The sequence below is a fragment of the Magnolia sinica genome, chromosome 3 (genome assembly GCF_029962835.1).
Source record: "Magnolia sinica isolate HGM2019 chromosome 3, MsV1, whole genome shotgun sequence".
Lineage (NCBI taxonomy): Eukaryota > Viridiplantae > Streptophyta > Magnoliopsida > Magnoliales > Magnoliaceae > Magnolia > Magnolia sinica.
The window spans coordinates 118,279,080-118,300,868 of NC_080575.1; the positions used below are offsets into that span (position 1 = coordinate 118,279,080).

Below are 21,789 nucleotides of genomic sequence, written 5' to 3' on the forward strand. Positions count from 1 at the left end.
TGTATATGGTCCTAATGATCAGGGCAGCAGAAATCAACTGTGGAATGAGCTGAATGAAAATAAAATCAGATGGGAGGTCCCTTGGTGCTTGGGAGTGACTTTAATCTTGTTTGATTTCTAATGAGAAGCTAAATGGGACGGCCGTGGATAGAAGTATGCAGGAATTCTCTGACTGGGTGGAGTCTAAAGAGTTTATCAACGTTCCATTAATGGGATGCAGATTCACATGGTCCAATAATCGAGACAGCCCCATTATGTCCAGGCATGACTGCTTTTTTTTATTTTTATTTTTTATCTCCAAGGAATGGTATGAACAGTTTCCTAATGCAATTCAACAGATGCTGCCTGGAGTTTATCCCTGATCACTCCCTATTTCTTTGGAGATGAGTGAAGAATCCTGGGGGGCAGGGGCCTAAACCATTTCATTTCAAGCTATTTTGGTGTGAAGAAGAATTCAAAATCAAGGCTAGAGATTGGTAGTTGGAAATGGAGGTGTCCGGGTGGGCCAATCATAGACTTATGTCAAAGCTCAGGTTGTAAACAAAGCAAAAATAATGAAGGCTTTGAGGAAAATGATTCTCCTTTTCTTTTCTGTATTTGAGACAACCCTGAAGGGTTGAATTTATAGAGTTCTACAATGACTATACAAGGTAAAATGATAAATACAAAATCTTCTATTTATACATTGTCTATCTATAGAATCAGTTATACAAGGCAAGGCATGCAACCTGTCTAACATCCCCCCTCAAACTAATGCGGGTCATCGACAAGTAATAGTTTGCTAACTAAAAATGAGTGGCGTGTAGAAGTGAGGGACTTCGTGAGAATGTCGGCAATCTGATCATGGGAAGCGACATGTGGCAGCGAAATGAGCCGAGACTGAAACTTCTCGCGGATGAAGTGACAGTCAACTTCAATATGCTTTGTCCGTTCATGGAAAACTGGATTAGAGGCAATCTGAATGGCACTCAGATTATCTACATGGAGTGGAGTAGGATCTTGTAGATGAACGCCCAAGTTAGAAAGAAGTCCATGTAACCAGATAATCTCACTACAAGCTGCTGACATTGCTCTATACTCGGCCTCTGTGCTTGATTTGGAAACAGTAGCCTACTTCTTACACTTCCAAGAGATGAGAGAAGTGCCAAAAAAAAAACATAGTAGCTAGTGGTAGATCTGCGGGTGAGAGTACAACCGGCCCAGTCAACATCTGAATAAGCACGAAGATCCAGAGAGGCCGTGGAGGAGAAGAACAGATATCGATCCAAAGTTCCACATAGGTACCGTAAGATGCGCAATATTGCAGTCATATGAAGAGTTCGAGGAGCAGAAACAAATTGACTAACAACTTGAACCGCGTAGGCAATATCAGGATGAGTCATTGTTAAGTAAACCAGACTCCCAACCAAATGGCAGTATAATGTGGGATCTGCTAGGAGTTCACCATCGTCACAGTCATATTGAACGTTAACTTCCAAGGGAGTCTGAACTGTCTTCTGATCCGTTAAGGAGGCCAAGGCGAGAAGATCTTTGGTATATTTATGCTGGCTGACCAGGATTCCACGTATAGAACGCGAAAATTCAAGTCCAAGAACGTATGTTAGATGACCCAGGTCCTTCATCTTGAAGGATGACTTCAAAACGTCCTTTAATGCCAAAATGCCAGTAGTATCGCTACCAGTCAGAAGTAGGTCATCAACATAAACGAGAACAATGACGATTCTATGCTCAGAAGTGCGTAAAAATAAGGATGGATCATGACAACTTTGAGTAAAGCCGGCTCCTATAACAACATCATGAAAACGTTGGAACCATAACCGAGGGGCTTGTTTGAGACCGTATAGAGCTTTCTTCAGGCGACAGACTTTATCGGCAGGGCTTAAAGAACCAGGAGGAGGTTTCAAATATACTGTTTCTTGGAGGTCTCCATGAAGAAAAGCATTTTTCACGTCCATTTGAGTGAGTGGCCAAGAGCGAACTGATGATACTGCCAGAAGAGTGCGAACAGTTTTCATCTTGGCCACAAGAGCGAATGTCTCATCATAATCAATTCCGTGTTCCTGTTTGTATCCCTGAGCAACAAGCCGAGCTTTGTATCGATCCAATGATCCGTCAGACTTGAGCTTCACAGAATAAATCCATTTACTGCCAATTAATTGGTGGTCAGGAGGTCAAGTAACAATGTCCCACGTATGGTTATCATCCAATGCTGCAAGTTCTTCTGCCATAGCCTTCTTCTAACAATCATGACTGGCTACCTAATGGTATGAAGTAGGAATAGATATAATATCCAGGGTAGTATTCATGGCAGACATAGAGTATATCAAGCGATTAGGCTGTCGATGTTTACAAGTAGAACGACGTACTAAGATAGGATCTGGATCGGTTACAGGTACAGTAGGGAGAGTAGTAGGTGATGGATCCGTACGTGGTCGTCGTGAATAAACCTAGAATGGACAAGGAGGTGGACTCGACGCAACCGGAATGTCAGGAAAAATAGTAAGAGCAGGAGAGTCTGGTGTGGGCGAAGGAGGACCAGATGAATGGAAGACAATATGCTCAAGAAAAACAACATGTCGTGATACCCGTACACGACGAGAGACCGGGTCATAGCAATGAAAACCCGTCTGAGTTTTTCCAAATCCCAAATACATACATTTTACTGATTTTGGAGAAAGTTTTTTACATTCACGTGATGCCAGATGAACATAACGTACACAACTAAAAACACGAAATGTGGAATATGTAGGAAGAGAACCGGTGAGAATAAAGTAGGGAGATTTACTATTCAAAACTGTGGTTGGCAACTGATTAGTCAAGTAGACTGAATGCATCATAGCTTCTGCTTAGAAGGAACGAGGAACACTCATAGCTGTCATTAAGGTATTGGCAGTTTCAATAATATGGCGATTTTTGCTTTCAGCCACCCTATTTTGTTGTGGAGTATCAGAACAAGTGGTCTGATGAGTAATCCAGTGACCCTTAAGATATGTACGAAAATTTGTGGAGAGATACTCTCCCCCTGAGTCAGAGCGGAGAATTTGAATTTTCACTCGAAATTGAGTGCGTACCATAGAATGAAATATTTTGCATTTTTCAAACACCTGTGACTTAGAGTGCAAAAAGTAAATCCAGGTGTAACGAGTGAAATCATCAATGAATATAACATAATATCGTAGTCCAGAAAGAGACATAATTGGAGAAGGACCCCAGACATCCATATGCACCAGTTCAAATATAGATGATGATTTTGTAGTACTTAGAGGAAAGGGAATACACTTACTTTTTGAAAGGCAAGAGGAAGAACAAAAATAATCCAAATCACTTTTATTAAGATAAATATTCCCTAACATGCCAAAAGAAAAGAGCTGAATCAAACGATCAGAATGAGGATGACCCAGGCGAAAGTGTCAGAGTTTCCACATTTCATTTGCCGAACAAATATCCAAGGAAGAATGAGAGAAGAAACAATGAGCTGGAGTAATGGATGAGTGAAAGTCCAGCACGTACAAACATCCATGCCGCCTGCCCTTCCCAAGTACCTTCCCCGTTGCCAGATCTTGCACAAAACAATAATTTGGAAGAAAGATGACTAAACAGTTATTGGATGTAAGGTGACCAACAGAAATTAAATTTGAGAAGAGTTTAGGGACATGAAACACAGCATGAAGGGTAAACTGGCGATGGTCAGAAGGAGAGAAAGTTAAGGAACCAACGGACTGTATGGGTATTTTAGTGCCATCTGCAGTAGAAATAGCCTGATTGCCAATGTAGGGACGAGTATTGCGGAGATGTGAGACATCACCAATCATATGATTTAAAGCACCGGAATCGAAGAACCATGGAGAAGATGAGGTGATACTTGACATACCGGCCGCAGAAAGGGCCTGCACAATCTGCTGGAGCATCGCAGGAGTCAAAGGTGAGGAAAGACCTTCAACAGAACCAGTGGATGCAGTATCACTAACAGAAGGCTCGGAAGTAGTCGCAGAAGTAGCAAAAAGAACATAACCACGGCAACGACCTCGACCACCACGTCCACGGCCTAATGAGGATCCGTAGGCACGTGAACGACAGTCCTGAATACCATGACTAGTCCTTTAACAATACGTGCACCAATCTTTGCACTGAGCGACGACATGTCCTACTTTGTTACAACCGCAACAAGTTAAAGTATTGGAACCACGATTTGGTCCAGAGGTGGATACAGTAAGTGTTAGGTCAGATGGTCCCTGAGATATCCCTTGAGAGAGGACTTGCAGTCGTTGTTCCTCGGCTAATAAATCATTAATAACCGAATTCAGTAAAGGAGTTGAACGGTTCAGTAGAGCAGCCCTGTAATGTTCAAATTCCAGACGTAGTTTCATAAGAAATTGTCTAACTTGCGCACTCTCGCGCATTGTGTGGAATATTTTAAAGTCATTTGGGAATTTTGGATCCATCATAGCCATCTCTATCCAAATTGTAACCATTTTAGAGTAGAAAGTTTGAATACTTCTGTCACCCTGAGTAAGGTGAACCAAATCATGTTCCAGGCGGTATAACCGAGCCGCATTACTCTGTTGATATATTGTCTGAAGATGATCCCACATAACCTTAGCAGTGCGATGTGGCGTGAGGCCAACAGCTATTGATCGATCGATCGAATCAAGAATCCAGGTAATAATCCGTCCATTTTTCATTTCCCAATTAACCATTTTGTCGGCATTGGTGGAAGCGGGGATAGTAACAGATCCATCAATTAGTCCCCACAAACCTCGACCCTTGAGAAAACTTTGAAAGTGGATGGCCCATAGATTGTAGTTGGTGCCCTTGAAACTACATCGTAGGGCCTCTGTACGGGAGTCTTTATCCATACATAGGACGAGATAAAAAAACGATGTTAAAGAAGAAAGTACCTTGCAGCCACAGACCAGAACAGCAACTAGCAAAAGAGCAACAGACTAACAGATCAGGACGTGCAGATGATGTAGCAGATGATGCAACAAATCAGGGTATGTTACAGGAGATGATGCAGATGCAGCACGATAAGAAGAGGGAGTAAGGATCGAATGTAGCAGAAGATGATGCAGCAGGTGCGTACGCAGGGACTTGTAGCAGGTGCGTGCACAGGGTCATGTAGCAGGGGATGATTGGACGAGTAAGGACGTGCGGACAGGCCTGCGAACGAGCACGGACGTGCAGACGAGCAGGGGACGAGCAGACTTGAGCAAGGGACATGCGGACGAGCAGGGGACGATCGGACCTGAGTAGGGACAAGCAGGGGCATGCGGACGAGTAGGGACGAGCTTCGTGAGGGCCGGATCTGACAGGGGAGGAGCCGGATCTGACAGATGGTGGTGTCGGTGATGAAGAAGATGCCGGACTAGGATCGGTATTGCTCTGATACCATGTAAACAAAGCAAAAACAATGAAGGCTTTGAGGAAAATGATTATCCTTTTCTTTTCTGTATTTGAGACAACCCCAAAGGGTTGAATTTATAGGAGTTCTACAATGACTATACAAGGTAAAATGATAAATACAAATTCTTCTATTTATACATTGTCTATCTATAGAATCGGCTTTACAAGGCAAGGCATGTGGCCTGTCTACAACAGGCTTCTAAAGGTGAAAATAAAGGCATGCTACAAAGAAAACATGCTACAAAGGAGGATGAGAAAAGAAACATCTTGAACTCTATTAAAGATTTGGACAAAAAAGGAGTAAGTAACATTATCCGAAGGGGAATGTGCTCATAGACTCCCTTGTCAAGAGTTGGAAAAGTTTTTAATAGAAGAAGAAATCAAGTGGAGGCAACAATCACAGACTGCTCGGTTAAAGGAAAGTGATAGAGATACAAGATACTTCCATGGCATAGCAAATGCTAGAAGGATAAGTAATCATATACATAATCTAATGGTGGAGGGAACAAAAAGAAAAGAGGAAATATGTGCAAAGATTATTGATTTTTTACAAATGCCTTCTCAAGGGGGATGAGTGGAGTTGGTCGACATTAAGCAATATAGCATTTGATTGGATAGGGGAAGCAGAAGCAACTTGGGTGGAAAGACTAGTTGAAGAAGAGAGGTATTTGATGCCGTCAAATCTCTAGGAAGGGACAAAACCCCAAGACCAGATGGTTTCCCCATTTCCTTCTTGCAAATCATCTGGGAGATAGTCAAAGGGGACTTATTACATGATGCAGTAATTCTAAACACCAATTGGAAGGAGACCCCCAAAAAAATTGAAAAAAATAAAATAAAATCATTTTTTAGGTTTTGTAATTTTCTGGAATTTCAGACTCATTACATAATACAGTAATTCTGACAACCGTAGGAACAATCCTAAAACAAAAAAAAAAAAATGTTTTTTTTTCATTTGGTTTCTTATTTTCTGGAATTTCATAGGTATTAACACCGGTATTGTCAATAATATGGATAACAACGCATGATATCAACCATACAATAATTTTTTTGAAGGGATTCTGCCTCTTGCGATATCATCAGTACATGCAATAATATTGGCGATATTATCGACGATATCTTGCAAATTTTATTTCCATCAGTATCTGTATTGTTGACCCACCAATAACATCTGTGATATGTATTGGTAATATCAGTGATACCAAGAACATTGGTCAGTGGTTGCATTTTTTGCCCAGTTGTATTGGGACCTTGTCCTATTTGTTTTAACATTTTTTTTTTCTTGCTCAAAAGCAAAAAAGCATACAAGTATATGGGAAAGCTAAGCACTTCATGGACTAATATAGAATAAACTATTTGCAGAATGAAATATAAATCTGGCCATAATCAGTAAGACAGAAAGTAAATGTGGGCGTTCAGGGTTAACATAACCATGGTGGGTCATTCGACTTGGTTGAATTATATTTTAGGTAAAGACTTATTAACGTAGTTGGATTCATTTTCACCTTCATCCCTTGCAGTTTTGCTTCCCAGGCAGCCTTTCCTCCAGAGGATACCCAAAACCAAGAAAATAAAGAATAATACAGAAGCTATAATCCCAACCACTGCAGTAGTAGAAATCTTTTTGCCACGTTCAGTGGGAGGTATGAAATCTGCATGCAGAAAAAATATGAAGAAAACCACGGTTATCGAATGGAAATGTTAAGATGATTCCTGAAACAGAATTTGAGTGAGCCAAGTCAAATAGCATAAGTGTGCCAAAATTTCAGAAATTAGATACACAAGGCTGATCAATTTGTCCAGATCTGTTACCCAAACTCAACCTGCTACCAAACTGGATTCGCTTTTCCAATAAGGACTTTGATTATAACCTTTTTCCCTAATTATTTATATGTTTATATTTAAGAAACAAAAGAATATCTTACATAATTTCAGCTTATAATAATAATCATTTGTCTATCTTTTGATCGAGGTGAAATACTAGTCAGGCAAAGTTCACCACCCCATACAAATAAAATCCGTAAGATATGGGAAAGTATCAATGTAAAGGATACCACATAAGATTTATGTTACTTGAGTCAGATATGAGGATCAGTATACTTGAAACCATAAACAATGAGAAGATGCTGGTACAAATACATGACATACCGGGAACCACTGAAATAGCTGATATGAGAGGACCGTAGACTCCTCTGGTGGGGATGCTTTGTGTACCTTTTCCAGCCCAATAGAAGCGGATCTCCAAGGAGTCAGTCACATTTGCGGGAAATGTCCTCTCTATTGGTTTAAAAGCACCATGTGCTTCATCTTCAATGTTAAAATCCTTTAAGACCCGTTTTTCCTGTAGCAACAAATTTAATTAAATCCAAACTCTACAGACAGGCATAAAATATCTCAATACTGAGATTGACTACCTGAATATAAACATCAAAAATGCGCTTTCCGAGGCTTGTATAGCTTTTGTTGTTGGAGAAGGATATCTCAGCAAAGTGGAGTGTCACATTGTAACTCCCATTGCCCATACAGAATCCATAATAAGTTAGGGATATGGGAGAAACACGTGCCATTTTGTACAATTCTGGGTTGGAGGCATTGACAGTCTCTTTACTTGGTACTATATACCCATCTTCAGACTTACTGGCATCTGGGTAGTATCCTGTGCTGCTATATGCCCAGAATTTACTACGGTGAAAATATGAAGAGCCACTGTTATCTAGGTCTTCATCATAAGTGTTTTTGCCAACTTTTACTTCCTTTCCACCACAGTTTATATACAACCAATAATTACCTGCCACAAAGAGAGAACAGATTAGCAATCATTAGATGGTTAGACAGAAAAAAAGGAAAAAGAAAACTGCAACAAAAATGAGAAGCAAATTTAACTGATCAACAGATTTCAACTGCCTTGAAGTTTCTAAATTTACAAAAGGGCCACTTCAAATGAGAGAAGATGCACATATATTGGCATATATAGTCTTCTTGAATGGTTAACCTTTATGTATTGTCACTTCAAATGAGACTAAACCTCAAATAATAGATTTGAAGACCTGAGAAATTTGTAGTAAACATCGGCTCCTTTATAATTTCCCCAATTTTATCATCCTACAGGGATTTCTTTCACAAAACGTGAAATGTCTGATTGTTTGGCCTCTCTAATGAAACTAGGCTCTCTGTTATTCCGATTATGGATGACATGAAATGCAAAAGTTAAAAGAATTGTCAAAGAGGACAATCTCAAGCCAGGACAGTTTTTTGTTTTTTTTTTTTTAAATTTATGAATAAGAGAATTTTGAGGTTACAAAATGTTGTGATGCCAAAACTACATACTTACGGTGCTCACAATGGAACTTCTTGCTTGAACATTGAAAATCTCCACTTCTATATCGTCATATGCAATCAAGAACATGTTGGCATCATGAGATCATATTAAAGATTATTTTGTGAGTTCAAATTGACCAAAGCAGTAAGGGCTTGATTGCATGCCGGGTGGCACCACATGATTCGGATAGGATAAACTATCCATTTCATTTTGAACAGGAGAGGTAATGAAATATATTGCGAAAGAGCAAAATTTTAACATGTTTCCACCCCTGTCAGAGATTTTTTTGGAACAAACCTAAAGCCCAATTTTTTCTGGATTCAAATCCCTTTGAATAAGAAATTGAAAAATGTCAGGATTTGCCGCCACCCAAACAGTCGATAATATTACTGCTTCACGAAAACACATGTAGGAACTTACTTATTGTTCCCAACAAAGGAGCTTTTGAACAAGTTGCTGTACAGATACAGAAAGAAGTTAATTCGTAGGAAAATAGAACATGAGATGCCACATAAAGGTGGAAGTACAGAGGAAAACAAAAAATAAAAACAAAAATAAACAACTGTTCTTACACTCCATTTTGTTGACACTCAGATGCCTCATTGTTTCCTGGTGTAAAATTATTGTAAGACATATCACTGCATGCAATCATTATATTGTAATGTCAATAAATGTTCTTGAGAAGAAAATGAAGAAAATTCTGGCAAAAGTATGGCATGTTAAGCAGAATTACATGGAAGAGATCCTTTAGAGACTCACAATGGCAAAGTTTATAAAAAACAAAATGCAACTAAAGTTGATGCATATTTAGAAGCATTTGTCAAACTTTCCAAAAAAAGGGACATCCAAAGTTCAAGAGATTGGAGAATTGTTCTCTTCACATAAAGAAACTGTGTACAGCAGCCATGAGAACAGATGATCACAGCCCCACCATAATGGCAATGTAAAACTTTTTCCTTGAGGTGCACTGCCCAAAGAGAAATTTGCAGAAGCCATGGAGATGATTCAATGTTTTACCAATGCTATTGAATTTTTTTAATAATTTCCAAACTGGTTTGTAATGCCATCCTTTTTTTTTCCTACTTAAAAAGTTGTGAAAACAAAGAGCAGTTTTGAAAATAAAAATGAAAGATGGAATCAGCAAAAAGAAAAAAAGAAAAAAGAAAAAAAAGAAGAAGGTGTGCTCATCTTCAGCCGAAGTAGTCAAAGCCAAAGCAAGGAGTGCCATGCAGGACTTGGTGCTACAATATTGGATCATGTGCTTTTCATGGTTAATCATGGCTATCTCCTTTCATTGAGGAAAGTGGTGAAAACTGGACAACAAAAAATACCATATGCCATTGAAATTTTTGATTGGTAGAAGCCTTGGGTCGACATGTTAAAGGACTTTTCGACCGATTTAAGCCTCGGGTCAACAGGTCGATGGCCAGTCGTTCTTGCCCATTTTATGACCGTTGAAACTCAATTCCTTTATATAAAAGATCCTATCTTTGGGCAATTTGATGGGTTTTTGGTGCAATAGAAGCTCAGGTGAGTCCATGATCATATCCCTCATCCCAAGCCTCTAATCCAATGAGTTCTAAGTCATCTTCCTTAAGATTAACATTTTAATGAGGATTCCAACATCCACCTTAAAGATGTGCTTAAACTCCACCATTTTCTGGAGAGAAGACTCAACCTCTATAAGCATACAATTGTTTAAATCCTCTAGAAGACCCATCTAGATGAATATCTAGGAATTACAACTTCCCATTAGTTTTAGGAGATTCTACTAACTTCTTATCATCTTGGTCACCTCGAAGGAGCATCTTATGCAAGGTGGTTGATCACTGGAGCTGAAGCATTGATAATGTATCAACATCATGATTGGGGGAGCAAAGGGAAGCTGATTGAAGCACATGTAATCATCGATCGTGCAACCCTAGACAGCGTTACAAAAGGGGCTCAATCTGACAAGTAAGTTGTCAATTGTAAGAGTCCATGTATACTCTCTTTCCTTGTGTAGGATTGATGGTAAGAGTTTATAACCCAAATTCGAATAGGTTCTTGTGTAGGATTTAGGCTCTTGTGTAGGGCAAAATCCACCGGACACGTGTGTACCTATTAGTCTGTATATGAGCATCCAGCGGGAGTAAATGTAGGCCCTTAGACTAGGATCGAGGTTCATGGCAAGCTTATAGAAAACCACATAAGTCGCTTGCGGGAGCCTCCGGTGGGATTATACACTAGAGTCCTTGTGTAGGGCTGTAAAGGTTAGAGGTGAACCTGATTTAAAACCTTCGATAATGAAATCCAGTACACTCATGGGTTGAGTGGGTCCGCCGGAAGTGGAGTAGGGAAACTTAACCATTATACATGCCTGTGTTAGCACATCCCATACACATATAAACTATTATGTTTATAGAATAGTTGCTTAATTGCCTCATTTCTTATAGTTTATGTGATTAGACCCATTAAGGGCTTGAAAGCCTTAGTGTTAAATTGCTTTACTTAGTTTGACTTCCGCTTTAGTTAAATTGTTTTACTTAGTTTAACTTCCGCTTTAGTTTAAGTTAAGCAATTGTGTTTTTAAAATGCATAATTTTTATTTGGTTCTAATCACTACCCTTTACAATATATCCTTCATTCCTTAACTTCGCAAAGCTTCCTTAACTTCACTAAGCTTCCGCGTATAGCCCGTGGGCCCACCACATGCAATCTCAATTGGTATCAGAGTGGGTAGCTCTTACAGGGCTTAACTGCCTTGAGTTGATCTAAGGGGCTTAAGAATGATGTATACCCAAGAGGGGTGTGCCGTCACACGACCACCATATTTTGATGGGTCTGACTACGCCCGTTGGAAGACTAAGATAATGGTCTTTCTAGGATCCCTTGACCCTATGGTTTGGGTTATTGTCGAATAAGGATGGACGATCCCCATGGAACAAGTCATGGTTGATAGTAGAACCATTCGCACTCCTAAAGATAAAATCAAATGGAGTGTCGATAAGAGAGCGCGGTATACCTATGATGCCAAAGCTCTTAATGCTATTTACTATGTGGTTTCCCCCGATGAATTTAAATGTATATGCACATGTGAAACGGGGAAGGAAGCGTGGGATATATTGAATGTCTCTCATAAGGGAACTAGCATAGAAAAGAGATTGAAGCTTTAACTTTTAATGACCCATTTCGAAAACACTAAAATGGAAGTCAGAAACTTTCATAGAATTTTATTTGAAAATTAATGATATTTGCAATTCCATGTGAGGTTTAGGAGAGGATTCCAGAAGGGTGCATATATAGGAAAATACTTAGATTCCTACCGGATAGGTTCACTCCCAAAATAACCTTGATAGAAGAGTGTAGAAATATAGATGAGATGAAAGTGAAAAAAGTCTTCGGTTCCCTACAAACATTCGAAGTATACTTTAAGGGTCCCTCTAGTAGAAAGAAATTAGTTGTCCTCAAAACATCTCATAGGCATTCACATAGGCATAAAGTTATTTAACCTAAAAGTGATAGTGATGATGATGATGAGGAATTATCTAGAAAATTTAAGAAATTTCTCAAGTTTAGTAGATGGAAGAGTTTTGACAAGAAGGACAATATGGTTGAGAATCATAAAGGCAAATCTGTTAAACCATCTAAGCAAGTCTAATGCTACAATTATGAGGGTTACATATTGCCACCAAGTGCTCTAGCAAAACAGGATCCAAAGGCAAGGCTATGGAGACAACATGGGATGATACGGAGGAGTTTGAATATGCTTTAGAAGACTCTTCTAGTGTTGAAGACCTTATTGTAACATCCCAAAAATTTCCACGGCCAGAGTACATATTCGTGCCCGAGAATTTCGAGTGATAATAATGTATAAATTGGATGCTTCAAAAATCGCACCTTTTTTTTTCATCATAATCACATCTAGTTACATTCATGAATGTAACAATTCACGAGAATAAAATCAATTCTATTTATTATTTCATTAGAGTAAAAGAATTCAACAAATTATCAAATGCCCTCTCAATGAGAACTTATTACATTATCGAGTTTGTAACGGAAATATAAAACTAAATCATAAAAACTATCTTATTATTCTTTCAGCATAATCTTCCATAATGAGATAGTCCTCTAGGTCTTCAATTTGTGCATCACTTGCATCATCTGTACGATTAGAGAGGGTCAACGCCCTACTCATAGTGATAGTTATCCTTTAAGATTAACAGTAATTTAAGAGATTTATGAAGTAATGTAAGGGTTCTGATATGTCACGCACTCCACCACAACGAGAGGTATTAGCATGCGTAACCAATTTACATGAATGCATGCCTAGCAAAGTGTGTGTGGCTTATCATACGTAGTGATCATTACAATGTGGAATATAATTCATAAAAAACTCGACTCGCCCCGCATCTCATAACTACGGATATTCGCCGCCGTGTCTAACGTTAACGTGGATTTATGCAAACATCTCAAGGCGACACAACAACGCGAGTAAGGGATTTAAGTGACACGATGTGTTCATATAGCGACTATTTGCGACATCCAATCCCGAAAAGTGATGTAACACGCATGACGATTTACTTACATCGATCGTGCACCACACTAACCAACCCATGGAATTACGTGCTGACCAAGAGGACTGCTACCCGAAATGCATTACGTTCACGATAAATATTTGAATACTAGCCGTGATACCTCAAATACGTCACTTGCATCGATAGAGAGATAAATTGAATCATGCGAGTTTTGAAATTCCAAGACATATGCCTAAGCCTCAACGGGAGGTAGCACAAGGCTAACATAATAAAAGAGGAGAATAGAAATAGCTAACTCAACAAAGAGGAGAGTAGCAAGGGCTAATTCAACGAAATTAATAAAGGTAAGGGCAAGGCTTGTATCCATCGCCCTAGATAAATCAATAAGGATCACGCATAATTAAAATTATACCTTAACCATAATTCCCAAGGGATAAATAATTGTTAGTGGTAAATTAAACAATTGCAGGGAAAGCATTATAGTAACATGAAAGCAAAGCATGTAAAAGGCAAGATAAATCATATCAACTTAAACCAAGGTAAGCTTAAAGGAATCTCTCACCTTAGCCTTAGATCTAAACCCTAGGTAGATATCCATGTAGGAAAGCTTCTACATGAAAAGTTTCTACATGAATCACGACATCGCTTGAGCAAGAGGGAGACACCATACATATAGAGAATGACGAGGTCGTCTAGGCTTCTCCTTCTCTTTCTCTTTCTCTCCCTTTCTCTCTCTTTCTTTTTCTCCTTCTTTCTTTTTCTCTTTTTCCTTGGGCGTTGGGAGATTGGGCGTGTGAGTGGAGAGGGAAGAGCACACTCCGTTTTAAAAAGAGTGGGCATGTGAGAGGGGTGTGTTTCACATCCCACTTGGATTGGGTTTCTCCAATTTTCCATTTTCTGACGATCTTTCTTTAAATCTAATTCGTCCATTGTGTCAGGGTCGTCAAATAGAGCTAGGGTATATGATTTTCTTGGTGATCTGAAATTTAGATTGGCCTATCTTGAAATTCTCCTAACAGGTCCCAAAACGAACTTGATCTCAATTAATGATCCACACTTAATGATCAAGGCCCAATTTTGGTAACAATATGTAGTCAGGATAAGCAAATTGTTAGACAAAATTTGGTGGTTGATCGATGGTGAAAAAATCATAAATATAAAATTTCACATTTTGTACCAAAATAAAGGAACTGGCTTCAACCTTCAATGGTGTAGGATCATAGATCGGAGCCTAAATTTTGTATAACCACGTAATCATATGAGACCAGAGTGTGGTCCAAATATGAGTTTCGATGGACGAAAGGAAGTGGTTAAATCGGAAGATCCAGATTTATATGGAGTTGGTAAGCCTTATAGGATAACTTCGCGCCTAAGGAAAAGCCTACCAAAGTGGGGTCTTCATATTTCACACTTGGTCCATATTATGGGCAATCAAAGTCATTCATATGAAGGAAAATATCCTACTACAACTACCCACAAGGTTTCTTCACTCGATGGATACCAAAATCAACGGTTACGAGACTAATTTGTCAATCAGGTCACTTTTACAATGATCTAAGGGCCGAATTTGACATGTATGATTAATTTATGATACATAGCCATGGTATAAAATTTCACATCAAATGGATCATGAGAACCATGTGATCTAGAATTTAGGGGTCTAGGTTAATGGCATTTTCGTAATTATTGCTGATATGAGAGTTTTGGAAAATCTAATAGTTCTACATATTTGTAAGCACATTTCTAAGTAATTCTTAAAAAAGAACTTATATCTAAATCATTATGAATAAGAAATTATTCACTAAACTAATTAAGGGAGAATGTACATATATCAACCAACATAATGGATGGTCAGATGACATGTTAAAAATAGAAAAAATTGATGGTTAGTACTCTAATCATGTATGTAAGTGGGTGTATGGTCAGTTTTGTAAACGGATGATCACAAGTGGGTTTTTGGAGTGGTCAAGAGGTAAAACATATATACCGTTAGATTCAAGTGACTTGTTCACGTGTATAAGTTTCTTAGATTATAGTTTTGATGGTAGGTTAAGCATATTCATAGGTGGTGAACAAGATGAATGGATCAGAATCTCAATTTGATATGTGTACGAGTGGATGCTGAGATCAATTAGCTAGTTTACTATAATCAGGTAGTCCAAACTCAGAGTGGACGGTCAGATATCTTTACCTAGCGGTGAAAGTTGACTGAATGGTTGGTTATGATGGACAAGTGAGAATACTTGGGTATATGATGATTCTATCTCAAAATCAACGGTCAGATGGGTTAATCTATGAATGGAGATTATTCTCAACGGTCAAATTCATCTTGGAGAATGAATGAAAGGCTAGGATAGTTAGATTGGTATCGTACACATGTACATAATAAGGTAAATTTCATAGTAACACTCAAGAGCTTTCAATACTCGGGTATTGAAAAGTTCGGGGTATTACACTTAGTCACTTACATGTCTTAATGGCCTACACCACAATATCCCTCCCTAGAGATATGGGAGACCATAACACCTCAAGTAGGTGACCTTAGAAGGTCCTCATAGGCTGAATAGAAAATCAGAAGATCCAGCCCCATCTTGTGCTTAATAGTTAAATCTGTGGATTAAGCCTCATTCTTTTTGGTAGTTTAAGCTTTCGAGTTGATGAATTTTTGGTATCTCATGTTTTTAGCTTAAATTATCATTGGTCATTCCTAATTTAAATGACATATCTTTTAAATGACTATAAGCATGCTCCATGTTTTTAATGTTTATATGCACCGTTTAATCCTCTATTAGTATGTGCCTTATAAGTGATAAATCCATGACATGTAGAGTTTATTCAGATTATGTTTTTATTAATATATTTAGTGGAACTTAACTCTTTGTCAAATACTAACAAAAGGGGGAGAAAGATCAAGTCCCACAAAAAAGTTTAATTCTATTTTGCAAGATTGGTTTGTTGTTACAAGAATTGATTAGATATGGGGAGCAATTATAGGGGAGTTATGCGAGTGTTTCATATCTTATTTGTATTGAGTTGTAAATCATTTGTAATTTGACATATAATATTTTGAGTTGTTTTGGTATGTTATTGGTATGGACCATGACATGGTCTAGGTTAAGTTTTTGTCATGTAATTGACAAAGGGGGAGATTGTTAATTTACTGAGTTGTGCGCTTTGTTTGTCAATCATGTAAGTCCATTTGTTGTGCAATTAGTTGAGCCTTCAGAAGCTGAAGACCAAAGATACAAGAAGACATGAGCATCAAGGAACATAACATCTATATGAGGTGCCTCGGTGACCCTAACCCTTGACCCAAAACAACAACCTTTGAACCTCCAGATGATCATTAACTTTATAAGTAAGCCTTATTGATCACCCCTTAGCCATAGGAGTTTAAATTGATCATCCTAAGACTGGCTTTAGATGTCGAAATGGCCAAAATCAGGACAAAAAGAAAATAAATGATCCTGAAATTTTCAACCCATAGATGGACCATTTCGACAGGTCAAAGGTCAAGTTTGACTGGTCGAAAATGAGGGTCGACAGATTGAAAGTGGAAAAAAGTGGATCGTAAAAAATATTGTGTTAGTGAAAATTTTGACAGGTCAAAGCCTTGGGTCAACAAGTTGATTGCTAGCAATTTCTGCCCGTTTTATGATCGTTGGAACTCGATTCTTTTTTATAGAAGATCCGGTCTTTGAGAAATTTGATGGGTTTTTGGTGTAAGAGAAGCTCAGGTGAGTCCATGATCATATCCCTCATCCCAAACCTCTAATGCAATGAGTTCTAAGTCAACTTCTTTAAGTTTAACATTTTAATGAGGATTCCAACTTCCACCTTGAAGATGTTGAACTCCACCATTTTCTAGAGAGTAGACTCAACCTTTATAAGCATACCATTGTCTAAATCCTCTAGAAGATCCATCTAGGTGAATATCTAGGAATTACAACTTTTCATTAGTTTTAGGAGATTCTACTAACTTCCTATCATCTTGGTCACCTCAAAGGAGCATCTTATGCAAGATGGTTGATCACTGGAGCTGAAGCATTGGCAATGCATCAATATCATAATCGGGAGAGCAAAGGGGAGCTGATTGAAGCACTAGAGAGCATCGATCATGCAACCCTAGACAGCGTTATAAAAGGGGCTCAATCCGACAAGTAAGTTATCAATTGTAAGAGTCCACGTATATTCTTTTTCCTTGTGTAAGATTGATGGTAAGAGTTTGCGACCCAAACTCGAATAAGTTCTTGTGTATGACCTAGGCTCTTGTGTAGGGACGAATCCACTGGACACGTGTGTGTACATGTTAGTCTCCATAGGAGCCTCCGGCGAGAGTAAATGTAGGTTCTTAGACTAAGATCGAGGTTCGTGGTGAGCTTATAGAAAACCACGTAAGTCTCTTGTGAGAGCCTCCGACGGAAGTGTACGCTAAGGTCCTTGTGTAGGGCTGTAAAGGTTAGAGGCGAACTTGATATAAAAACTCCGATAATGAAATCCAGTACATTCATGGATTGAGTGGGTCCGCCGGGAGTGGAGTAGGGAAACTGAACCACTATACATGCCTGTATTTGGGATTGTATTAGAGCAATTGTTTAATTATGCTTAAGTGGTGAATGTTTAATTAAATGTATGCATGATTAGATGAATTCTAAGAGTAGATAGGTAGCACATCCCACACACACATGTACACTATCATGTTTATAAACTAATTGCTTAATTGCTTGATCTCTTATAGTCTATGTGATTAGACCCATTAAGGGCTTGAAAGCCTAAGTGTTAAATTGCTTTACTTAGTTTAACTTCTACTTTAGTTTAAGTTAAGCAATTGTGTTTTTAAAAGGAATAATTTTTATTTGGTCCTAATCACCATTCTTCTAGCACATAGCCTTTATTCCTTAGCTCCGCCAACCTTCCTTGCACAGCCCATGGGCCTACCACGTGCAATCTCAGTTTGAATAATAAGTGTCCACCTGACTAGCACTCAATAACTTAAGCTTTGTTATGCTTGTCCTAATCCACATGACCACCGATGGAGTTAACTCCCAATTTAGAATATTGGGCTAACATATGCACTTATCCAACTCATCAAGTTTATTAAAAAAAAATCAAAATCAAAATTTCACAAACATCGGTTTAAAACTCCTTTTAAATTAATAGTATACTACATATACTCTTCAGCAAAATATTATTTATAAAACCTTATCAAAACTTAATACCATCTCGTAGATAAATTTTCAAGTGTGTGTAAAGTGTAATAGCTCTAGAAACTTAGTGTAGATGTCACTAGATCTTCCCCGCATGGACATGTAATCCAAAATCGATCAAGCTACTTTCCTAATGTAACCAAGTCTAGTATGATCCGGGGACCTTTATTATTATATACTAAAGGAGAAACACTCGATCTCGTCATCCCTTACATAAGAGGGTAGTTGAGGACATAAAGAATCACATACATAACTAGCTATTTACACGATACAATGATTAGTTCAACTCAAGGCATTCTGTAGATAATAAAAATAGAAGAGGGCGCAAGCATTGATTAGGACCAAGTTTGCGCCCTCTTCTATAAAAATAAAAATAGAAGAGGGCGTAAACATTGATTAGGACCAAGTCATTATCTCTGAAACTGGGGTTGTTGTTCCACCAAAAAGTGATGAGTTGGGGGATTCCTAACTCATCCAAGTTCAAATGGCCCCTAATCTTCTTGCATAAAGTCTGCATCAATAGAATTGGAATGATGAGCAATTGGACTGGAGTAAATTGGAATACAAAAAAATAAGTATTGTACATAAATAGAAAAATAACTACTTGTTTTGCCAGGCCGGTTATACGAAGAAAAGCCTATTTTACAATGAAACTTACCAACTTCGTTTTTGAAACTCCGGCTTACAAATACAAGAACAAGAATAGGTACTAGATCCATGTGACTTACTATTCGATTTGATTTGGTTGGGTCAGGTTGGAGTTTTTAGCCAGGCTCATATTATGATTTTGACTTCATAAATTGACTTGGGTATACCAAAGCAAAGGTGTATCACTAAATCTTTGATCATGGACAAGAAAAGAGGAAAAAGTCGTATGTCATTCACACACGAAGATTAATGAAGAAGAATGGCTTTGTTTATCCGAGATTTGAAAATGATCCGATTGGATCCATTGGAATAAATTCTTGTTTTCATTTTCATGCCCCGAGGAATCGATCTCCGTGAGCATGTGGGAATGATTCCATTTCTATGGACCAATCAACCGGCCAGCCACAAGCAAGCATTAATTAGGAAATGAAAACTATACAAAAAAGTATAGGGCTATACGGACTCGAACCGTAGACCTTCTCGGTAAAACAGATCAAACTGATTATTGTCGAAATGATTCGAACTGTTTCAAAGACCCAACATGCATTTTTTTTGCATTGGGCTCTTTCATTAACTGATAGAAAGATCAGCTCGTTCACCATATTTTTTCTTGACAGGAAGATAACGAGATGGCTCCATGTGCTCTGATTCATTATTTGTATTCTGATTCAGGAGCAATACCAAAGTGTTTCAAAGAAGGGTTACCTTGACGTAGGTCTGCCTCCGGCCTAGATCAACCTGACGTTAAATGGAGTCTCTATCGCTCCGCTCCAAGAGTCAAATATGATACTTCATACACCTTAAAGTTCATAGGACGAAAAGAGGTTATTTTGAGGTCCTTATACTCATATTCATTATGCCTAGCATTGAATGGACTGGATATTCACCTTATCAATTATCAAATCAATGATGGGTTCTATTTGGCACCTGAATTGGTACCCGAATCGGACCGAACAAAATATTTGTCAGGCTGTTGTTCCCTCGAATCCATGGAGTAAGACATCGATTTCTCAATAAGATCAATTCTGTTGATTGAATGATGGACTCCCCTGAAAAAGCATTGGCGCGCGTGTAAACGAGGTGCTCTACCTAACTGAGCTATAGCCCTTGTCATAGACATCTTAACATCTAGATAATTTCTTGTCAAGATAGATATTCCATAATCCCACATGATAGCTCTCTGATACGTTTCCTGCCAAGGATTGGTATTGCTTAGAAGTCATATTCCATCTATAATTCCCGATGTGATGGGTCCCATTTTTTTTTCTTTGTGATGATAAATAACCTACTTAACCCAGTGGTTAGAGTATTGCTTTCATACGGCGGGAGTCATTGGTTCAAATCCAATAGTAGGTAGAACTTATTAGATACCATTGACTCCGGTATCTAATAAGTTTTTCTACCCACCCTCTTTTCTTTTTTTTTATGGATTTTGTATCTTTTCCCTATTATCCTCCCACTACTCAGATTTGTTTTTTTTTGTTCGTTGCATCAGATTCCAATTGATTGTATCCAATTGGAGTAATCCAAATATGGTGTATAAACAGAACTTCTTTTGATTATTCTGATGCAACGGCTAGTACGAAATAGCATTGATAGCCTCTACTCATGTCCTAGCTCGTCTGAGAACTAGATTCGCCTCAATTGCTTGTCTCTTGCCTTCAACTCTACTCAAGTTAGCTTCAGCTATTTCAAGAGTTCGCTGAGCTTCTTGTGGATCAATGTCACTACCCTTCTCCGCATCATTTACTAAAATGGTGATCTCATTATTACCTATTCTAGCGGAACCACCCATTAGAGCCATCGTTAACCATTGGTCGTTGAGGCGTATTCTCAAAATACCTATATCTACGGCTGTGGCAGTAGGGGAGTGATTTGGTAATACGCCAATTTGGCCACTATTAGTAGATAAAATAATTTCTTTCACTTCTGAATCCCAAATAATTCGATTAGGGGTCAGTACACAGATTTAAAGTCATTTCTTCAATTTGCTCTCCACTTCCAAGTTCATAGCCTTCGCGGTAGCTTCATCGATGTTACCTACCAAATAAAAGGCCTGCTCAAATTGCCTTGTGATCTTCAACCAATTATGTACTTCAATATAATTTACCTAGTCATTATCTACAGAATGCTTTGATTAGGACCAAGTCAACTACACCAAAATTGCTGTTTAGGAATGGCCTAATCTTTGGTTTAGAAATGGTTTTAAGTCGTTCCTAATTGGGGTCGGTTTTTAGTCGTTCTTACTTCTCGAACGAGCCCTACACCCGCCTTGTATGGGGCCCACTATGATGTAAGGGATTTATCCACGCCGTTCATCCCTTTTCTCACATCATTTTATGGGATGATCTAAAAAATGATGCAAAGCTAAGACTTAAGTGGATCACAAAGTGAGGATTAAGTGCCAACCATTAAAATCTTTTTGGGAGCTGCGAAAGTTTTGCATGTCTTGTGTCCTACTCCCGCTGGTCTCCAACTGAGAACGGGTTGGAGCTCTGAGTGGCCACCATGATGTACAAGTTTTATTCATGAATGTGGCTACAATTCACGCTATAAAGTAGACAATACTATGCATATTTTGGGTCTACAATATGCTAGTCATCATATGTGAGGCATAACTCATCTCATTCTCTCATAACCTAACTTTTCAATTAGGCCAACGTTAATTGCATGGGAAAGCAATTGAGCTATAAAT

General features: G+C 38.5%; 1 protein-coding gene across 1 annotated transcript in view; it reads right to left on the reverse strand.

Moving 5' to 3' along the window:
- LOC131239117 (uncharacterized) overlaps positions 1 to 21,789 on the reverse strand; it is an 87,939-nt gene that overhangs the window by 25,174 nt on the left and 40,976 nt on the right. The window contains 6 exon segments of the mRNA XM_058236675.1: positions 6,909 to 7,055; positions 7,552 to 7,744; positions 7,818 to 8,191; positions 8,735 to 8,781; positions 9,143 to 9,178; positions 9,295 to 9,360. Coding sequence (XP_058092658.1) covers positions 6,909 to 7,055; positions 7,552 to 7,744; positions 7,818 to 8,191; positions 8,735 to 8,781; positions 9,143 to 9,178; positions 9,295 to 9,360 — 863 coding nt within the window.